Below are 23355 nucleotides of genomic sequence, written 5' to 3'. Positions count from 1 at the left end.
TCTCATAGCTCATAGTATAGCTAAGATCCTAAGCTATAACAATAAAGAGGGTGGATGGGAAGACAAAACTGCAAAGTAGGATTGCTAAAAAACAAGAGAAAGGAAGAAAAATCAGCAAAAGAAGTAGATGAATTTTGGAAGGAGGAAGTTTTGTCAGCAGGAGAGTAAACAAATAAACATCTTGATTTTTCTTCTCCACACACACACAAAAAGCAATCTGCTTAATTTTTAAGGTACAGATGTTAATTCAAATTGATAGATGCAACAAAAAATAAATTTACAACACCTTTTTAAAGTACATGTTTTTCCACCAATTGAAATGTGTCTGGAATTCCCACTGTTTAGGTAATTTCCAGTTAAAGTAAGTAAAGTGCCACCAGCCATAGGACCATATTTCGGCGAAATACCTGTTATTACAGGATCCTGGAGGGGAGATAAAAACAAAACAAAGTAACTTGTTCATCTTATAATTCTAAATAGATTAAGTAAAAATCAAACATGATAGGATAGAATCTTCCTTACCACATAGGAGAATGTACTGTATTGTGTTGTCCTGTGGCCATTTGAAATAATTATGGACATATTGAAATGCTTATTCATGGCAGGACCAACTGTGCATTTCAATCTGGAAAAAAAACCCAAAGTTTAATACATGACAAATCCAAGGCATTTTCTGGTTAGGTTGTTTTATAGGAAGTGACATTAACTCTAAATGGTGAGCTGACTGCTTTGAATAGCAAGCAGAGTTTCAAGATAAGCATTAAGGCCAAAAATTATATAATTCTATTTCTATACTATGATAAACTTAATTTTTATTTTTATTTAAAAAGAGACAGGATCTTGCTCTGTCACCCAGGCTGGAGGGCAGTGACATAGTCATAGCTCACAGCAGCCTTGAACTCCTGGGCTCAAAGGATCCTCTGGACTCAGGAGTTGGAACTAGAGGTGCGTGCCACGGCATCCGGTTAATTAAAAAAAAAATTTTTTTTTTTTGTAGAGATGGAGTCTCACTATGTTGCCCAGGCTGGTCTTGAATTCCTGGGCTCAGGTGATCCTCCTGCCTTGGTCTGCCAAAGTGCTGGGATCACAGGCGTGAGCCACTGCACCCTGCCTATACTAAACTTTATATTAACGGTACTATAGTACTTATACAGACAAACAGGAAATATCAGACCTTATCCATGCAGACCTCACCAATTGAATAGTGCATAATAATCTAAGTTTGGATAATATTAATATTTGGGGATAATGTTTGGTCTACTTCAGATAGTATCTCAGTTGCATATGAAACAATGGGCTAACTACAAATAGGCCAATCTCTTCATTAAAGTATGTCAACAGGTATATTTCTGTGGTTATACTTGTACATGCTTATTTAAATTACTTAAATGACAATGAAATTGTGATGGCATTCCACAGAATTATTTCTGAATGAATAATCGTATAGTTCTGAAAAAATTTAAATACAATTTGATTTATTAAATAACATTTTAAAGAAGAGAATGAATTATGCTTTACTTTTACAGGTCCTGATTTATATGCAATGATTAAGAGTTTTGGAGATTTTACAAGAGAGATTGCTAGAAAATATTTGTTTTGCCATTCAGCTAACAAATATTACCTTCATTAGTGTTTTGGTCTCAGTAAAATGGATAGATTCGGACCTTTGTGTAACCCTGAAACGAATTCTATTAGATATAAAATAACCACCTGATAGAATGGGTTCAACCATAAAGATTCAACCATAAAACTTTAAGTGTTTGGGTGTTGTTATTATGTGATAATGAATAATTTCTGGATTCTCTGATGATTATGGAATTCAAAGCTTGTAGAAGGGTACATGTAGAATACAGTAGAACTAGGACGGGTCTTGGATCAGAAGCTGATCAGAGCTGAGCTGAAGTCTTGTTCAGCTCTTACTCTCTGGATTACCTCTGTGAAGCCACATTTCACCTCTCTGAACTTCAGGTACCTCCTTTGTATTATAGGAATGATACTGCTCCCTCCCAGGACTGTGGGGATGATTCAGTGAGATACAGCCCATATATTGCAGTGCCAGTAAATATAAGCTGAATATAAATTTTAACTCATCTAAAAAATGTCGAACACGTGATTCAGCTGCCTCACTACATTTCTGAGGTTTAGAAAGTGAATTTAAAAGAGAGGATCCATGCTGAGCTGTTTACTGATTTCTGTAGAAAAAGCCTTTGGAGACTCTACATTTGAAGACTTCAAGGATGAAGTGATCCCAACTAGTGCTACTCTTGCAAATCTACTCAGACAACACCTGAAGACTTGTCGCATAAATGGTTGAGAAACTCCCATTTCTGGCCTCTTCTCTTCACCTAGGCCATGTCACCTTTCTCTCTCTTCAAATCCAATGAGTAAATGGGATTGCAAGAACAAAACAGGACAGACCCACAAGGCATGTGACAGGCCAAGACCCTTTTTAATTCAAGAGATGAACTTCTTGAGCAATTTTAAAACAAATATTCATTCAAAAACAAAACCTATTTTCCAAGCACACCCCAGCAAAGCATTTTAAGATCCTTACATATTCATCGTGCTCTCACTTAAAGTCAAGGTGCAGCTCTCATTTCCAAGGAGAACTCTAGTTTTCTTTAAATCAAATTTATTATTCCTCCGAAATCCAAAGTCCCAGCCACATATGGTCAGCCTTGTCCCTCCTTCAAGGGGTGCACTACTTGGGAAAACCTACAAGGACAACATAGAACTTTAAAAAAAAATCCAATATATTATAATTTTTCACATATATGGAAAATGAACAAACAAAATGTGTATCCTTAAATAGTCTGAAATTCCTTCATTTTCCCACAATTTAGTAAAAATTTAATTTTCACTAAAGGAAAAAGGGTCACAAATTTCAGAGCATCTGGAACAAACATTAAAACTACATGACATGCTAATGAAACAAGTTGTTTTCAGGAGATCCAGAGATGGGACAAAGAGCAGATGCAGCTCGGTAGGAATAAACGGGCTTTTCGAGCCCTTCTGTTTTGTCTCTTTCTTTCTTTCTTTCTTTCTTTTCTTTCTTTCTTTCTTTCTTTCTTTCTTTCTTTCTTTCTTTCTTTCTTTCTTTCTTTCTTTCTTTCTTTCTTTCTGTCTCTTTCTTTCTTTCTTTCTTTCTTTTTCTTTCCCTCCCTCCCTCCCTCCCTCCCTCCCTTCCTTCCTTCCTTCCTTCTTTCATTTCTTTTCTTTTCTTTTTCAGATAGAGTCTGGCTCTGTTGTTCAGGCTGGAGTGCAGCGGCATGATCACAGCTCACTGCAGCCTCAACCTTTTGAGCTCAAGCAATCCTCCCACATTAGCCTCCTGAGTAGCTGGGATCACAGGCATGGGCCACCATGCTTGGCTATTTTTTTTTTTCTAGAGACAGGGTCTCACTATGTTGCCCAGCTGGTCTCAAACTCCTGGGCTCAAGTGATCCTCCTGCCTTGGCCTCCCAAAGTGCTAGGATTACAAGCATGAGCCATTGGACCTGGTCCTTTTTGGGCCATTCTGAAGTGAATTCATCTTCTAGGGCTCTTTAGGGCAGGAGAAACATGTTGGGCCCAGACTTTTACTTGCTCATAACTCTGATTGTAACTCTTCATCAGCCTTCAGACTGAGCTCTGATCAAACTCCTTCATGTGCCCTATAAGCCAAGGTCCAGCCATTATATGCCTTGCTCTGTGCACTGGCTGCGTGCACTACATTCTGGTTGCTATGGTATTCCCCACCCAGAGACAAAAGTTGCATAGTAAAAATACCTCATTTGGTATCCAATGTTTGCCCAGTTGCATTCAGCAGCTAGCATAATATGAAACACATAGATGGTTTTTGAACACATATCTGCCCATCATTCATTCATTCATTCATTCATTATTTACTTATTTATTTTTAGAGATGGGGGTCTCACTCTTGCCCAGTCTGGAGTGCAGTGGCATAGTCCTAGCTCACTGCAGCCTCAAACTCCTGGGCTCAAGCAATCCTCCCGCCTCGGCCTCTCAAGTAGACAGGACTATAGGTGTGCGCCACCTCACCCAGCTAATTTAAAAATTTTCTGTAGAGATGGGGTCTTGTTATGCAGCCCAGGTTTCATTAATCATTTCTTAATAAAGCACCTCCTATGTGCCAGGCACTAACAAATGAATAAGTGAATCTACTTCTTTAAACCTGTTAGTTCACATTTATTAATGACTGAAGATTTTTCCTTGTTCTTTAAATATGGTCACTATTTGATGTATACCAGGCTGGTTAGTTGACACACTCAGCCTTTTAAAAATTATGTAATATTTAACATATATGTTATGTTGTTTCTTTTAGAAATAGATAAAAACAGAACCAGAGAGGGCCCAAAATCAGTATTGTAACAATTTTTCCTAATTATCTTCATTGGCATTGTTTTACATCTCATTTTTAGGATTAAACTTTTCCCCCGATGGTTGATGTTAAGCAAATAACAGGCTCATTTTATTATTGCAGACTCATTTTTGGTGTGTTATCAATGGATTTATTGATAAAACTTGGTTAGTCATGATTTAAGACAGCATTAATCACCAATAAATTGTGTAAGATAATTGCTCTCAGGCTAAAACTATTAAAACAAAACACATTTCCAAGTTAAAAATAAGCTTCTTCTCAGCAGCTTTGTGACAATTGAGAAAGGAAATGCTCTTTTGGGGGTGGGGACATATTGTAAATTGTGCTGTAAAGTACAATGGTGGGAAAACTAAGATAGAGGCAACTCAAGAACCAGTAAAGGTATTTGCTAAAGCTCAGTTTGTGAACATCTAAAAGTGATTCTTTTACAATTAAGAAGGGCTTTTAGCCAAATTCAAACTTGCAAACATTTCCATCCTTCCTAAGTAAATAATTGCAAACCAAAGTCTTAACTTACCCTTGTTACCAAACCCCTTTAAAGTTTTAGCTTAAAGCTTTTATGATAGCCATTTTACCCATAAAAATCCATTACACTGTTGTGCCTTTCCTGAAAATTTACCTCATCCATGTCTAGCCAAATGAGAACCACTAGAAATATAAATCTGTTCACTATTATTATGGTAGAAATCCAGTAGGAGAGAACAAGACATCCAACCCTCCCAGGACTCTCTTCAGCCTGAGGCAGTCACACAGCTGCTGCGGGCTCTTCTAATGAGGAGGCCTCCCCACTGAAAACAGCTGCCCAAGGCTGATGTTGACCTGATCCCATTGCCTACATCCCGTCTTTCTACGTAAAAACTGAAGTCTGTCACTCTACACACATCATCACCATCACTTTCTATAAAAGGCAAAGGGATTGGGTGATGATTTGAGAAAAGACGCAGAGAGCTGTGCAACTGGGGCCCCGGCAATAGAAAGAGTTATTATAAGCCCTCTGCTAGCCCCTCAGGATCCAAAAGGCTGGCTCTGCTTAGCTTTTCTCTCTGGGCTGGGCATTTTCCCCTTAGTTTATGGGGTAACCTTTACCCTTCTAGGGAAAAAGGAAGGAAGCAGTTGTGAACTACACACCCTTGGATAGACCCAACAATGGCTGGCAAACTCTGAGTTATCCTGAAGGGCAGAGAAACTCTGTGGGCAGGAAATGAGCGTCCGGCATAAAGCCACAGAGGCTGGGTCTCCTACCTGTCTGGATAGGGGAGATACAGCCAGAAAAGGAGCCCTTGTCTTTTCACAGGTGAAAGATCACATCACTGATGGGCCCATTTCAACAGTATTTTTAAATGATCATGTTTTCAAAACCCATTAGGATAAAACATGAGAAAACTAAAAAACAAAAACAAAACAGAACAAAAAAACTCCAAAAGGGGTCTCCTTTCCTCTTTAGTAGAGGTCACAAATATATTTACTGGTGGCAGTATACTGCCTGACTACCCTCCTACCCCCATATAATATTGCTTTTCTGAGTATTCTGATCAATTAATAGTTCTATTGTCTCACTGGGGTTGAATTTTCTTTTTTTTTTTTTTTTTTTTTTTTATTGAGACGGAGTCTCGTTCTGTCTCCCAGGCTGGAGTGCAGTGGCGCAATCTTGGCTCACTGCAAGCTCTGCCTCCTGGGTTCACGCCACTCTCCTGCCTCAGCCTCCCGAGTAGCTGGGACTACAGGTGCCCGCCACCATGTCTGGCTAATTTTTCCTATTTTTAGTGGAGACAGGGTTTCACTGTGTTAGCCAGGATGGTCTCGATCTCCTGACCTCGTGATCTGCCCGCCTCGGCCTCCCAAAGTGCTGGGATTACAGGTGTGAGCCACCGCGCCCGGCCTGAATTTTCAACCCTACAAGATATGATAACTTCATCCTAATACATTCAGAATATAATAAAAAGCGCTCTCCCTTTTCTGAAGCATTTCTCATTGCTCTTTAAGTATGAGATCAGATACCATGTCTGAAGCAAAATAATGGGCTTTCAATCCCGAAATCTCTCATATCTAGAACTGTAAAGAATTTTAGCCACTGAACATCATGTACCTTGAAAAGCAGGTTAACTTGCATATATTAGAAAGTGAAGCTCTATGCATTAGCTGGATTTTGTGCCTGCAAAGTTTAAGACACATAAGATTATCTGTCATCTACATTAGGTATTTCTCCTAATGCTATCCCTCCCCTAGACCCCTGCCACCCGACTGGCCCCTATGTGTGATGTTCCCCTCCTTGTGTCCATGTGTTCTCATGGTTCAACTCCCACTTATGAGTGAGAACATGCAGTGTTTGGTTTTCTGTTCCTGTGTTAGCTTGCTGGGAATTCTGGTTTCCAGCTTCATCCATGTCCCTGCAAAGGACATGAACTCATCCTTTTTTATGGCTGCATAGTATTCCATGGTATATATGTGCTACATTTTCTTTATCCAGTCTATCATTGATGGGCATTTGGGTTGGTTCCAAGTCTTTGCTATTGTGAGTAGTGCTGCAATAAACATACGTGTGCATGTATCTTTATATGAGAATGACTTATAATCCTTTGGGTATATACCCAGTAATGGGATTGCTGGGTCAAATGGTATTTCTGGTTCTAGATCCTTGAGGAATCACCATACTGTCTTCCACAATGGTTGAACTAATTTACACTCCCACCAACAGTGTAAAAGCGTTCCCTATTTCTCCACATCCTCTCCAGCATCTGTTGTTTCCTGACTTTTTAATGATCACCATTCTAACTGGTGTGAGATGGGATCTCACTGTGGTTTTGATTTGCATTTCTCTAATAACCAGTGATGATGAGCTTTTTTTCACATGTTTGTTGGCCGCCTAAATGTCTTCTTTTGAGAAGTGTCTGTTTATATCCTTGGCTCACTTTTTGATGTTTTTTTTTTTTTTTGTAAATTTGTTTAAGTTCCTTGTAGATTCTGGATATTAGCCCTTAGTCAGATGAATAGATTGCAACACTTTAATCCTGTTCTGTAGGTTGCCTGTTCACTCTGATGATAGTTTCTTTTGCTGTGCAGAAGCTCTTTAATTAGATCCCATTTGTCAATTTAGGCTTTTGTTGCCATTGCTTTTGGTGTTTTAGTCATGAAGTCTTTGCCCATGCGTATGTCCTGAATGGTATTGCCTAGGTTTTCTTCTAGGGTTTTTATAGTTTTTAGGTCTTACGTTTAAGTCTTTAATCTATCTTGAGTTAATTTTTGTATAAGGTGTAAGGAAGGGGTCCAGTTTCAGTTTTCTGCATATGGCTAGCCAGTTTTCCCAACACCATTTATTAAATAGGGAATCCTTTCCCCATTGCTTGTTTTTGTCAGGTTTGTAAAAGATCAGATGGTTGTAAATGTGTGGTGTTATTTCTGAGGCCTGTGTTCTGTTCCATTGGTCTATATCTCTGTTTTGGTACCAGTACCATGCTGTTTTGGTTACTGCAACCTTACAGTATAGTTTGAAATCAGGTAGTGTGGTGCCACCAGCTTTGTTCTTTTTGCTTAGGATTGTCTTGTCTATGTAGGCTCTTTTTTGGTTCCATATGAAATTTAAAGTAGCTTTTTCTAATTCTGTGAAGAAAGTCAATGGTAGCTTTATGGGGATAGCATTGAATGTATAAATTACTTTGGGCAATATGGCCATTTTCACAATATTGAGTCTTCCTATCCATGAGCATGGAATGTTTTTCCATTTGCTTGTGGTTTGTAGTTCTTAAAGAGGTCCTTTACATCCCTTGTAAGTTGTATTCCTAGGTATTTTATTCTCTTTGTAGCAATTGTGAATGGGAGTTCACGCATGATTTGGCTCTCTGTTTGGCTATTATTGGTGTATAGGAATGCTTGTGATTTTTGCACATTGATTTTGTATCCTGAGACTTTGCTGAAGTTGCTTATCAGCTTAAGGAGATTTTGGGCTGAGACAACGGGGTTTTCTAAATATACAATCATGTCATCTGCAAACAGAGACAATTTGACTTCCTCTCTTCCTATCTGAATATGCTTTGTTTCCCCTGCCTAATTGCCCTGGCCAGAACTTCCAATGTTGTGTTGAACAGGAGTGGTGAGAGAGGGCATCCTTGTCTTGTGCCGGTTTTCAAAGGGAATGCTTCCAGCTTTTGCCCATTCAATATGATATCAGCTGTGGGTTTATCATAAATAGCTCTTATTATTTTGAGATAAGTTCCATGAATACCTAGTTTATTGAGAGTTTTTAGCACGAAGGGGTGTTGAATTTTATCAAAGGCCCTTTCTGCATCTATTGCAATTATCATGTGGTTTTTGTCATTGGTTCTGTTTACGTGATGGATTATGTTTATTGATTTGCCTATGTTGAACCAGCCTTGCATCCCAGGGATGAAGCCAACTTGATCGTGCTGGATAAGCTTTTTGATGTGCTGCTGGATTTGGTTTGCCAGTATTTTATTGAGGATGTTTGCATCGATGTTCATCAGGGATATTGGCCTGAAATTTTCCTTTTTTGTGTTGTGTCTCTGTCTGGTTTTGGTATCAGGATGATGCTGGCCTCACAAAATGAGTTAGGGAGGAGTCCCTTTTTTTTCTATTGTTTGGAATAGTTTCAGAAGGAATGGTACCAGCTCCTCTTTGTACCTCTGGTAGAATTTGGCTGTGAATCCGTCTGGTCCTGGGCTTTCTTCCTTTGGTAGGCTGTTAATTACTGCCTCAATTGCAGAACTTGTTATTGGTCTATACAGGGATTTGACTTCTTCCTAGTTTAGTCTTGGGAGGCTGTATGTGTCCAGGAATTTATCCATTTCTTCTAGATTTTCTAGTTATTTGCATGGAGATGTTTATAGTATTCTGTGATGGTAGTTTGTATTTCTGTGGGATCAGTGGTGATATCCCCTTTATCATTTTGTACTGTGTCTATTTGATTCTTCTCTCTTTTCTTCTTGATGATTCTGGCTAGGGGTCTATCAATTTTGTTGATCTTTTAAAAAAACCAGCTCCTGGGGTTTTTCGTGTCTCTATGTCCTTCAGTTCTGCTCTGATCTTAGTTATTTCTTGTCTTCTGTTAGCTTTTGAATTTGTTCGCTCTTGCTTCTCTAGTTCTTTTAATTGTGATGTTAGGGGTTGATTTTAGATCTTTCCCACTTTCTCCTGTGGGCATTTAGTGCTGCAAATTTCCCTCTAAACACTGCTTTAGCTGTGTCCCAGAGATTCTGATATGTTGTGTCTTTGTCTTTGTTCTTATTGGTTTTAAAGAACTTATTTATTTCTGCCTTAATTTCGTTATTTAACTTGAAAAATAACAAATGTACCAGTTATTTACCCAGTAGTCATTCAGGAGCAGGTTGTTCAGTTTCCAGGTAGTTGTGTGGTTTTGAGCGAGTTTCTTTTTTCTTTTTCTTTTTTTTTTTTTTTGTTGTTGTTTTTGTTTTTGACACAGAGTCTCACTCTGTTGCCCAGGCTGGAGTGCAGTGGCACAATCGTGGCTCACTAGAAGCTCCGCCTCCTGGATTCAAGCCATTCTCCTGCCTCAGCCTCCCTAGTAGCTGGGACTACAGGTGTCCACCACCACGCCCGGCTAATTTTTAGTATTTTTAGTGGAGATGGGGTTTCACCATGTTAGTCAGGATGGTCTCGATCTCCTGACCTTGTGATCCGCCTGCCTTGGCCTCCCAAAGTGCTGGGATTACAGGCGTGAGCCACTGCACCTGGCCTTGAGTGAGTTTCTTAAACTTGTGTTCTAATTTGATTGTAGTGTGATCTGAGAGACTGTTTGTTTGCATTTGCTGAGGAGTGTTTTACTTCCAATTATGTGATCAATTTTAGAATAAGTGCTATGTGGTGCTGAGAAGAATGTATATTCTATTGATTTGGAATGGAGAGTTCTGTAGATGTCTATTAGGTCTGCTTGGTCCAGAGCTGAGTTCAAGTCCTGGATATCCTTGTTAAATTTCTGTCTCGTTGATCTGTCTAATGTTGACAGTGGGGGGTTAAAGTCTCCCATTATTGTTGTGTGGGAGTCTAAGTCTCTTTGTAGGTCTCTAAGGACTTGCTTTATGAATCTGGGTGCTCCTGTATTGGGTGCATACACATTTAGGAGAGTTAGCTCTTCTGGTTGTGTTGATCCCTTTACCATTATGTAATGCCCTTCTTTGTCTTTTTTAATCTTCGTTGGTTTGAAGTCTGTTTTATCAGAGACTAGGATTGCAACCCCTGCTTTTTTTGCTTTCCATTTGCTTGGTAAGTCTTCCTCCATCCGTTTATTTTGAGCCTATGTGTGTCTTTGCATGTGAGATGGGTCTCCTGAATACAGCACACCAATGGGTCTTGACTCTTTATCCAATTTGCCAGTCTGTGTCTTTTAATTGGGGCATTTAGCCTATTTACATTTAAGGTTAATAGTGTTATGTGTGAATTTGATCCTAGCTGGTTATTTTGCCCATTGGTTGATGTAGTTTCTTCATAGTGTCGATGGTCTTTACAATTTGGTATGTTTCTGCAGTAGGTGGTACCAGTTTTTCCTCTCTATATTTAGTGCTTCCTTCAGGAGCTCTTGTAAGACAGGCCTGATGGTGACAAAATCTCTCAGCATTTGCTTGTCTGTAAAGGATTTTATTTCTTCTTCACTTATGAAGCTTAGTTTGGCTGGATATGAAATTCTGGGTAGGAAATTATTTTCTTTAAGAATGTTGAGTATTGGCCCCCACTCTCTTCTGGCTTGTAGGGTTTCTTTTATATATATATATTTTTTAGTATACTTTAAGTTCTAGGGTACATGTGCACAATGTGCAGGTTTGTTACATGTGTATACATGTTACATATGTATACATGTGCCATGTTGGTGTGCTGCACCATTAACTCGTCATTTACATTAGGTATATCTCCTAATGCTAACTCTCACCCCTCCCCCTACCCCACAACAGGCCCCAGTGTGTGATATTCCCCTTCCTGTGTCCAAGTGTTCTCATTGTTCAATTCCCACCTATGAGTGAGAATATGTGGTGTTTGGTTTTTTGTCCTTGTGATAGTTTGCTCAGAATGATGGTTTCCAGCTTCATCCATGTCCCTACAAAGGACACAAACTCATCCTTTTTTATGGCTGCATAGTATTCCATGGTATATATGTGCCACATTTTCTTAATCCAGTCTATCATTGTTGGACATTTGGGTTGGTTCCAAGTCTTTGCTATTGTGAATAGTGCCGCAATAAACGTATGTGTGCATGTGTCTTTACAGCAGCATGATTTATAATCCTTTGGGTATATACCCAGTAATGGGATGGCTGGGTCAAATGGTGTTTCTAGTTCTAGATCCCTGAGGAATCGCCACACTGACTTCCACAATGGTTGAACTAGTTTACAGTCCCACCAACAGTGCAACAGTGTTCCCATTTCTCCGCATGCTCTCCAGCACCTATTGTTTCCTGACTTTTTAATGATCACCATTCTAACTGGTGTGAGATGGTATCTCATTGTGGTTTTGATTTGCATTTCTCTGATGGTCAGTGATGATGAGCATTTTTTCGTGTGTCTTTTGGCTGCATAAATGTCTTCTTTTGAGAAGTGTCTGTTCGTATCCTTCACCCACTTGTTGATGGGGTTGTTAGTTTTTTTCTTGTAAATTTGTTTGAGTTCTTTGTAGATTCTGGATATTAGCCCTTTGTCAGATGAGTAGATTGCAAAAATTTTCTCCCATTCTGTAGTTTGCCTGTTCACTCTGATGGTAGTTTATTTTGCTGTGCAGAAGCTCTTTAGTTTAATTAGATCCCATTTGTCAATTTTGGCTTTTGTTGCCATTGCTTTTGGTGTTTTAGACATGAAGTCCTTGCCCATGCCTATGTCCTGAATGGTATTGCCTAGGTTTTCTTCTAGGGTTTTTATGGTTTTAGGTCTAACATTTACATCTTTAATCCATCTTGAATTAATTTTTGTATAAGGTATAGGGAAGGGATCCAGTTTCAGCTTTCTACATATGGCTAGCCAGTTTTTCCAGCACCATTTGTTAAATAGAGAATCCTTTCCCCATTTCTTGTTTTTGTCAGGTTTGTCAAAGATCAGATAATTGTAGATGTGTGGTATTATTTCCGAGGGCTCTGTTCTGTTCCATTGGTTGATATCTCTGTTTTGGTACCAGTACCATGCTGTTTTGGTTACTGTAGCCTTGTAGTATAGTTTGAAATCAGGTAGCGTGATGCCTCCAGCTTTGTTCTTTTGGCTTAGGATTGACTTGACAATGCGGGCTCTTTTTTGGTTCCATATGAACTTTAAAGTAGTTTTTTCCAATTCTGTGAAGAAAGTCATTGGTAGCTGGATGGGGATGGCATTGAATCTATAAATTACTTTGTGCAGAATGGCTATTTTCATGATATTGATTCTTCCTATCCATGAGCATGGAATGTTCTTCCATTTGTTTGTATCCTCTTTTATTTCATTGAGCAGTGGTTTGTAGTTCTCCTTGAAGAGGTCCTTCACGTCCCTTGTAAGTTGGATTCCCAGGTATTTTCTTCTCTTTGAAGCAATTGTGAATGGGAGTTCACTCATGATTTGGCTCTCTGTCTGTTATTGGTGTATAAGAATGCTTGTGATTTTTGCACACTGAATTTGTATCCTGAGACTTTGCTGAAGTTGCTTATCAGCTTAAGGAGATTTTGGGCTGAGACAATGGGGTTTTCTAGATATACAATCATGTCATCTGCAAACAGGGACAATTTGACTTCCTCTTTTCCTAATTGAATACCCTTTATTTCTTTCTCCTGCCTGATTGTCCTGGCCAGAAATTCCAACACTATGTTGAACAGGAGTGGTGAGAGAGGGCATCCTTGTCTTGTGCCTGGCTTGTAGGGTTTCTGCAGAGAGATCCACTATTAGTCTGATGGGCTTCCCTTTGTGGGTAACCTGACTTTTCTCTCTGGCTGCCCTTAACATTTTTTCCTTCGTTGCAACCTTGTTGAATCTGACGATTAGGTGTCTTGGGGTTGCTCTTCTTGAGGAGTATCTTTGTGGTGTTCTCTGTATTTCCTGAATTTGAATGTTGGTCTGTCTTGCTAGGTTGGGGAAGTTCTCCTGGATAATATTCTGAAGAGTGTTTTCCAACTTGGTTCCATTCTCCGTGTAACTTTCAGGTACACCAATCAAATGTAGGTTTGGTCTTTTCACATAGTCCCATATTTCTTGGAGGTTTTGTTCATTCCTTTTCATTCTTTTTTCTCTAATCTTGTCTTCACACTTTATTTCATTAAGTTGATATTCATTAAGTTGATATTCAATCTCTGATATTCAATCCTTTCTTCCACTTGATTGATTTGGCTATTGATACTTGTGTATGCTTCATGAAGTTCTCATGCTGTGTTTTTCAGCTCCATCAGGTCATTCATGTTTTTCTCTAAACTGGTTATTCTAGTTAGCAATTCCTCTAACTTTTTTTGAAGGTTCTTAGCTTCCTTGCATTGGGTTGAAACATGCTCCTTTAGCTTGGAGGAGTTTGTTATTACCCAACTTCTGAAGCCTGCTGCTGTCAATTTGTCAAACTCATTCTCTGTTCAATTTTGTTTCCTTGCTGGCAAGGAGTTGTGATCCTTTGGAGGAGAAGAGGTGTTCTGGTTTTTGGAATTTTCAGCCTTTTTGCGCTGGTTTTTCCTCATCTTCATGGATTTATCTACCTTTGGTCTTTGATGTTGGTGACCTTTGAATAGGGTTTTTGTGTGGACGTTCTTTTTCTTTATGTTGATGCTATTCCTTTCTGTTTGTTAATTTTTCTTCTAACAGTCAGGCCTCACTGCTGCAGGTCTTCTGGAGTTTGCTGGAGGTCCACTCCAGACCCTGTTTGCCAGGGTATCACCAGCAGAGACTGTAGAACAGCAAAGATTGCTGCCTATTCCTTCCTCTGGAAGCTTCATCCTAGAGGGGCACCCACCAGATGCCAGCCGGAGCTCTCCTGTGTGAGGTGTCTGTCAACCCCTGCTGGGAGGTGTCTCCCAGTCAGGAGGCACAGGGGTCAGGGACCCACTTGAGGAGGCAATCTGTCCTTTAGCAGAGCTAGAGCACTGTGCTGGGAGATTTGCTGCTCTCTTCAGAGCCAGCAGGCAGGAATGTTTAAGTCTGCTGAAGCTGTACCCTTTACAGTGTGAGGGGAAAATAGCCTATTCAAGCCTCAGTAATGGTGGACACCCTCCCTGCACCAAGCTCCAGCATCCCAGGTCAACTTCAGACTGCTGTGCTGGCAGTGAGAATTTCAAGCCAGTGCATCTTAGCTTGCTGGGCTCTGTGGGGGTGGGATCCACTGAGCTAGACCACTAGGCTCCCTGGCTTCAGCCCTCTTTCCAGGGGAGTGAATGGTTCTGTCTTGCTGGCATTCCAGGCACCACTGGGGTATGAAAAAAAACTCCTGCAGCTAGCTTGGTGTCTGCCCAAATGGCTGCCCAGTTTTGTGCTTGAAACCCAGGGCCCTGGTGATGTAGGCAAATGAGGGAATCTCCTGGTCTGTTAGTTGCCAAAACCATAGGGAAAGTGTAGTATCTGGGCTGGAATGCACTGTTCCTCACAACACAGTCCCTCAAGGATTCTCTTTGCTAGGGGAGGGAGTTCCCCAATCCCTTGCCCTTCCCAGGTGAGGCAACATCCCACTCTGCTTCAGCTCGACCTCCGTGGGCAGCACCCACTGTCTAACCAGTCCCAATGAGATGAGCCGTGTACCTCTGTTGGACATGCAGAAATCACCTGCCTTCTGCATTGATCTTGCTGGGAGCTGCAGACCGGAGCTGTTCCTACTCGGCCATCTTAACAACCACCTCGAATCTGTCTTATTTTTTGCAGGAAGAATGCTAACTGTCACAGTCTAGTGCAGCATGAAATCTTCCTAACAACTATGAAGCTAGAGGGATTTATGGACTCAGCTGCCCTACCTTCCCAACTGCAGCTTAAGCTTCACTGACTTGTGCATGGTAGCATGCCACCTTTGAGAATCATCAACTATAGAATGCTAGAGTTAGGAAGGGTGAGAGAGGAGGGAGATTTAAATATTGCAAGAGAGTTTCTGGTTCCAGAAAATTCTGAAATATTTACTTTATTTTTAGGCATTTTAGTATAGCTTTTATGCTTAGTAAAAGGAAGCACATTAGTAAAAATTAAATGTTTCATTTGTACAGGTTATCAAACCATTTTCTTTACTTAAAATACCAGCTTGGTTATTTTTGAAATGAAATTGGTGTGATTTAATTGCATGGGCACACACACATATATTTTCCATATGTATTTCATGGAATAGCAGAGTTCAGATTCCTAGTGTCTCAAATTGCTGAAATTGTTTGTTTTTAAAAGTATAAAATTGCATACAGTTCCAAAAGTATACTGAACAACAAAAAAGTGCACAAATACTACAGTATAGATTTAAATTTGTTTTGTTACTGTCTTTAGTTTATTCTCTGGTCGATCAAGCTAAGTCTTAATAACTGTGTCTGTGTCACACCTAACAGAAAATAACTTGGTTTAAAACCCAGTCACCCACTACAAATATTGCTCCAAACCGTAACTAAATGAAAACAGCCATGCACTTGGGGGTGGTTCTTGTTCTGACTTGCACAGTTTGTTTACTTGGGCATGAACCAGGTGACCGAGACCTTTAACTTTAATCTTTCATAAGAACTATTTACTAAAGTCCAACTTTTCTACATGCACACAGAGAAAAATACATACTGGGTTCTCACCAGGGAAGTGTTTTTAAGCAAGATGTTTTGGACTAAGAAATTTTTTAAAATTGCATGGAGATTTTCATAGTGCCGAATATGTGCTTAAGCAAATAAGGCAACATAGTTAGCATGGCTGTGATGTTAGAGCTGATATCCATTGCCAGAAACTGAGTTCTCTATCAGCAAGAGATGTGCTTGTCTTGTCCTGGACTATATCTCCCCAGGGACTACAGGGCAGCCTGCTAAATGGTATGTACTCAATAAATATTTTTGGAATGAATTAAAGAGTGGCATGGCTTACAGAAGTATAGATGTTAGTATAGTCATCCGTTGAGCCTTTGCTTTTTTTCTGGGAACACTGAAGGAAGACTCACAGCCACCCATGGGTGTTGACCCTCCACTTGCCTCCCACCTCACCCTGGGAAATAATATTCAGTCTCATCTGTGAACAGACAAGGCCACCATCTATGCATCGGACAGGAAGAAAACTGTCCTGTGTGCCCCAGCATGGCAGGGATCACCAGTTTGCAGGATTCAGCTCAGGGTTCCAGGATATGCCATGAGCAGATCTGTTTCTGTGATGGAGGCTCATGCCTGGGCACTTGGCCGATATAGGAAGTGGCGAGGAATCAGAGAGTGGGTGAGTCAGGAGGGAAGAGGCCCCAGTGTGAGAAAATGGGGAGCACTGTTGTTTATTCACCACCACTCTTTTATTCACACGGCACTAAAGGTGAGCAGCTGCCCAGGGAGAGAACCTGGACAATGTGAAGCAAGCACTTCAGGTGCAGGACTCGGGGGGATGCCCAAACGCCACCCCTCTCTGCCTGAGGGATAAAGCCAAGAGAGAGATGGTGCTTTAGCTGATGACTCACAGCTAAATGAGTAAATTGATTTTTAAATTTTTTTTCATTAGTGGGATTTGTATCTAAAAAAACAAAAAACAAAACAAAACAAAACAAAAAACACCAAACAAAAACATGTATGACAGCTGTTAGAGATTCCTACCTTGTAGATTGCAGGCAGACAGATCTGTTGAGTCCATGTCCCGCTCGAGCATTCCTCCGATCGCACACATTTGTCATGGCACCAGCCACACTGAACAAAGGGTGGGGCAGAGAGGCACTGACTGCAGGACTGGAAATGTCTGCAGCCCAAGCCATTCAATGGGATCTTCGTGATCTGTGAAGAAAAGGGGTGGAAAGAGCTTCCAGAGGGGTATCTAGTTTGTTCATTAATTATAAAGTAAGTACACAAAATGTACATGTAAATATCATTTGATGGAATTTTCTAGACTTAGCAACTGTGTGTGCAAATCCTGTCATAACAGTGATTAAAATTTTAAAAATTTGATTCCTTCCTTTCCTTTATTGTTAGCAGGTATGTGAAAAAGTAACATTATTGTCCAGTGAGCATAGCATTGCCATGCAATGTTAGAGGTTCTACATAGCAGGGACATTGTGCCCTGTCTGAGATGATTTTAAAATAACAAGAGAGTATAATTTAAGTGGTGGGAAAACACACTTGAACCTCTGGAAAATTCTAAGTAAGGTTGCATATCATTCTGGCATCAAGATGCACTTTCTTCTCTAGGAGAAAAGGGATTATTGGTTGGAGTCCGATTCCAATGTACATTTCCAGGATTTATCTGCCTGCACTACAGCTCTGTCATGAGGACTGCAATTCTCATTCTGTGTGTTTATTTTTCTTGTTGAGAAATATAGGACAAAAGGAGAAGTTTTGAAAAAGACCTCCCTTAGGTCTAGTCTTCCTTGAATAACAAATTAACTCGATTTCAGAAGATCTCTGGAATACTCACTAAAGAACTTAGTGGAGGAGGGGTAAATTTAAGATGAAGAGAGACATTATAAAGGGCCAAGCGACACTGGTTGTAAATATCCATTTGGGAAAAACCACGTCTATGGAAATTCCCTGTGGGAACAGCTTACCTTCTTCCCAGTGACAACCAGTGTGTAGCCATTCTGGTTTAATGGATGCTCCACAATCACTTCTGGAGACACTGGATGGGAGTCCAGGAGAAAATTCACATGAGGGGTTGATGGTCCTGATCGAGAAACCACAACCTAAAAAGCAAAAAAGTTATAACATCCTTATTCCAACAAGCTCAGTTTAAATATAAGTGGAAAATGTAGATGATAATGGTAATAACAGATTAGCAGGGCTTGTGGGTGTTTGAACTGAAGACCCAACAGTTCCTCTCATTGTAAATCAATATGTCATCTTCTAATCTCTTGCCTTGAAGCCAAATTATCTGAACCCCCAAGACAGACTTTGCCTATGATCTTTTAATGGTTTCAAGGGAAAGAGATCTTTCAATCAATTGGCAGCACATACAGACAAATCTCTGCAATTGTATTGGGAAATGGAGGAACCAAAACTCTCTCCAGAAAGAAGACACCACACATGCTACAATGATTCTGGATTATTTTTTAAATATATCCTCTTAATCCTCCCCGCCAGGCAGTTTCCCTTGACGTAATGGTTAAGAGTAGTGGACGCGGAGTCTGGAATACTGGAGCTAGTTCCAGCTGTGCTACTCTTAAGCCATATTTATAGATCTTTTCAGGTCAAAACAGGCCCCCAGCTACTTTGAAATGATGTGTTGTATTTTTTCATAAACCACTGTCCCACAATATATTATTACTTGGATTATAAAACTCTGCTTCTTGGTCTGGCTTTAAAATAAGGCCTGATGGTTTTAACAATGCCAGGGAAATGAGGTTTGATGACTGATGTCATTTTTGCTTTCAGGTTTTTAAAATTTGGGATGTTTCCCAGCTATCTAATTTCCATCTGTCCTGTTCCTAGAACCCAGTAATAATAAAGTTCAGAGCATAATTGACAACAATTGGGATAAAATCCAAATGATTATCTTACATGAACACTTAGATTTTTAGGAGGGTGTTGGAGTTCTCAGAGAAACTTTCACTCTTAAGTAGGCCACTGGGTTGCATATATGTGAAGGTGGAGGCGGCTCAGCACTGCCCTAGACTTGAAATCTACTTTGTGAAATTGCCCAACATCTCTAATAGCTTTTTACATTGCATTGAACATGCATTTACTCACGATAGGTATGAAATTACAGGACAAACATGGACATCTGTGAGATTACGATTACATAGTCACTCCTCTACCTCAGCTTTCTCATTCGTATAATGGGAATGAAAATTACAAAAATAATTAACTGCTTTGTACTCTAACAAACACATACAACATATAAATGTTCTGGGGAACAATTGTAAATTTTTTCTTCAGCATAATAAAGGAGCCAAGTACCCTGAAGCAATTTGGGAAGATTCTCAAAGTACTTAATATGTTCTCAGAGAGTGGATTGTTGATAGAGAAACTAACCAAGCTCACATACAGCCGTAAAAGTTAAACATCATGACATTTGTGCTCTAATGTTTGTTCTACCCTAAACACTCAACGCTTTCAAAACATCTCCATTAAAAAGGGTGGTTATATTTGCACAGAAGTTAAGTGATGGATCAAGGGTCACTTGGTCAGGATGGGAAAGGTTGGAAACTATTGTTATTTCCTAAAGTTAGGGCCCAATAGGTATTGGTGACCTTTGCAGGCAAAGTGAACAGAAATTCAATTACCAGTCCCACCTCCCTTTGGGTACTGGTTACAAGCAGAATATCAGATGTCAGACTTCCAAAGCTTCCATTTCAAATTCTCCAGATTTTGGTTACCCAATTTTGCAATCTTAACTCCCTTCTGGTGCTCACCACGTCTCATTTTTCCTATACTCCTGCCCAATACCCCCCACATTTCTTTGGCTGTTGCCACTCACTTCAAACTGCAAAGGTAAAACAAAAAAAACAAAAACAAAAACACAAAAGCAAAAAAACTCCTTTTCTCACACACAGGTCAAAAGTAACACAGAACACCAGTCTGTCTTAATACCTGACTTTGTTTTCCATCTCATTCTACGCTTTGCACTTCACTGAAGATTATTCATCGCTATGAACCTTGCAATGGACATCTGCATTTTGTGTCTGTCTCCCTGGTTTCCTCCGTTCTACTTAGACTGGCTACATAACAATCACCTCCTAGAGCACTTTTTTTCTCCTACCTTCTTGCTCTCTTTAATACCATTTCCCGAATCTATAATAATCAATCCCTTCTTAATTACTAGGTCATCATCTTTGACTTTATGAAATATCTGAAGCCCATCCAGATAGTCCTTTCCCAGAAAGAATTAACCTTTCTCTTTCTTTTCGGAAGCTCTTTGCACCTGTGGACTTGGATTGATTGATATGTGTATCCTCTGTTAAAGAGCTTTGTCTGAAAAGCACCAAATGTATGGTACTTTCATAACAGGTAACTGAGTCACATATTGTGCTAAGTGCTTTAAATGGAGATTTTATTTACTCCTCACAATACTCCTATGAGGTAGGTACTATTATTTTCCTTAAAAAAAGAATACAACGTAGAATTTCAGCTAGAAAGTACAAGAGTCAGATTTCCACAGAGCTTTATCTGAGGCCAGAATCCATGTGCTTGACCTCTTAAACACTCAACTGCTAGGCCCTTGGAGCACCAGAGTAAATACCATTGAAAAAGCTTCAACTCTGAGCTCCCAAGAGCCACTCGTGAGTAAAAGTACTAAAACAAATTTCACAATATATTTGCCTTGCCAGTTACTCCGTGTTTCAGTAATTTTTGCTGCACAAGTTAAGTGTACCTATGGAGAAAGTCTCTGCATCTAAATAGTTTTTGATGGCATAGAGAAAATGTTACTAGCACGCTTCGCCAAGCTCTACTTTTGATCATGAGTTAGCATGAGTGTTGCTTGCTATAGAAAATGGGATGAAGACGAGAAGACAGGAAGGCACATGGAAAAGTGAGGTGACTTGGAAGAGAGAATGCCATTTGGAATTTTGCGCAGAGGTTGTACCGCAGATGCAAATGTCTTTTTAGTTGATCATTAGCCCGTTCTCTGCAGGGATACCTACTGCTATAAATGTTTTTCTACCCTTAATTCTTTTCTTTCTCTTATTGCTAGGATTCTAAATAGTCGATTAACCACTTTAACTCTCAAAATACCCCTGAAGCAATGCGTACCAGAAGTGAGGAGTTCCTTTTGGTTGTCGTGGAGATATTTCTAGGAACGGAACTAAATTTGCCGTGTACGTGTAATTCTTATGATAAATAACCTGGCAATCTTAGAAGAATTAGCATAAAATAGAAGACCAACAATTATCTTTGAGTTTCTACTGTTCAACAACTAATCTTTAGTATTTAGGTCACAGAATATTTTTTCTTTAATGGCCTTGAAAATACAGGACTAATACATTTGGGGCAGAGTAGAATCTGAATTTACTGGATGGTTGTGGTTTTGATCTCACATAGCCCCTTGTAGATAGGACATGGGGAAGAAATACATGTACAAATAAAACTGTTGTGCCTAGGCCCCCAAATCTGTAAACCTGAACAAAGTAACTTTGTGTGAGATATCCACAAATATGTAAAGGCCATATCTCCTTACCTCCCATATACAGTTTTATCTTTAAACCGTTTTATTAATAGAATTAAATTTTAAGAATGATGAATACAATTTAACATAAGATGTTTGTATGCAGTTTCTGTATACCTCCCCCATTGTTTTTAAAGTGGACAATTGAACGGTTTTAAATTTTTTTATTTTTTGAGACAGGGTTGTAGAATGCTTTCATTATCTCAAAAAGAAGCCCCACATCCCTTAGCTGTCATTCCCAGTCTCCCCATATCCTCTTAGCCCTTGACTACCACTAATCTACTTTCTATCTCTATAGGTTTTCCTATTCTAGATATTTCATATAAATGGAATCCTATAATATGTGGTCTTTTTGTGCCTGGCATCTTTCACTTAACACAAAGTTTTCTTTTTCTTTCTTTCTTTTTTTTAAAAATTTATTTTTATTTATTTTTATTTTTTTGAGATGGAGTTGCATTGTGTTGCCCAGGCTAGAGTGCAGTGGTGCGACCTCAGTTCACAGCAACCTCCGCCTCCTGGGTTCAAGTGATTCTCCTGCCTCAGCCTCCCGAGTAGCTAGGATTACACGAGTGGGCCACCATGCCCAGGTAATTTTTGTATTTTTAGTAGAGACAGGGTATCCCCATATTGGCCAGGCTGGTCTTGAACTCCTGACCTCAAGTGATCTGCCTGCTTCGGCTTTCCAAAGTGCTGGGATTACAGGTGTGAGCCACTGTGCCTGGCCTTAATATAATGTTTTCAAGGTTCTTCATGCTCCTTTTTAATCACCAAAATAATATTTCATTATACGGTTATGCCACCTTTTATTTGTCTATTTATCACTCAATGGACGTTTGGGTTTTCCACTTTTTGCCTATTGTGAATAATGCTGCTATGTATATTGATAACTTTTTGTGTGAACATATATTTTCATGTCTCTCGGGTACCTAGAAGTGGAATTGCTGGGTCTTATGACAACTCTATTTGACCCTTTAAGGCAGTGCCAAGCCATTTTCTGTAGTGGCTGCCCCATTCTACATCCCCATCAGCAGTGTATGAAGGCTGCAATTTCTTGACATCCTCACTTATACTTGTTATTTTTTATTTTCTTGATTCTAGCCATTCTACTGGGTGGGAAGTGGTACTTCATTGTAGTTTTGGTTTATAGTTCTCTGCCAAAATGTTTTCTTAAATTAAGTAAGAGGGTTCACAGCCTTCCTCCTATTCCTCCTGCCCAAGATAATACTTGGGCATCCCCTGCTTGATACGCCAGTCAGTGTTCTGAAGAACAGTCCTTCATGGTCAGACTGGTCTTCCGTGAAACAGGGCTCTAGAGGGGCTGGAGGCGGGGGAGGGGCGGAAGGAACAAAAGTGGCTTCTCCTTAGGAAAAGCAATCAGAGCAGGAGACGAGGCACTCCCCAGGCACCTGTGCTTGGCAGAGGCGGCGAAGGGTTGGGGGCATATCCTATAGGTGGGTGCAGAGCAGAGGTGTTGGAAGCGGCGCATGGTGGGGCTGGAACAGTGTGTGTGAGAGTGGACCTCCTGAAGGAGAGGGAGAGACCACTGGAAGTTGAGGGTAGAACAAGACATAGGGTTTAATCAGAGTTGCTTTGGACTAAGAACATTTCATATCTTTTAATATTCTTGGAAAGATCTGAGTAACCACTGTAATGCTTGTTGGCATTGTACTACTTTCATCAAGACACTGACATCCAACTCTACAGGTATGGGTTCTACACGTGACATCTCGGTGGCCTTCAGTGCATCTGAACTGGATGGAAAGCACGTTAGAAAACATGCAACACAGCCCTTCTTCG

The 23355-nt window shown here is 40.0% G+C and overlaps 1 protein-coding gene across 2 annotated transcripts in view; it reads right to left on the bottom strand.

The window, feature by feature from the left end:
• MET (MET proto-oncogene, receptor tyrosine kinase) overlaps positions 1 to 23355 on the bottom strand; it is a 123121-nt gene that overhangs the window by 40467 nt on the left and 59299 nt on the right. For both annotated transcript variants that reach the window (XM_009243165.4, NM_001168566.1), the window contains 5 exon segments: positions 18005 to 18139; positions 17064 to 17237; positions 2555 to 2715; positions 523 to 625; positions 287 to 423 (listed from right to left, as the gene is read on the bottom strand). In XM_009243165.4, coding sequence (XP_009241440.2) covers positions 287 to 423; positions 523 to 625; positions 2555 to 2715; positions 17064 to 17237; positions 18005 to 18139 — 710 coding nt within the window.

This window comes from Pongo abelii, chromosome 6, assembly GCF_028885655.2.
Source record: "Pongo abelii isolate AG06213 chromosome 6, NHGRI_mPonAbe1-v2.0_pri, whole genome shotgun sequence".
NCBI lineage: Eukaryota > Metazoa > Chordata > Mammalia > Primates > Hominidae > Pongo > Pongo abelii.
Note: the sequence above shows the minus strand (reverse complement) of the source record. Positions and strands in the feature narration are given on the sequence as shown.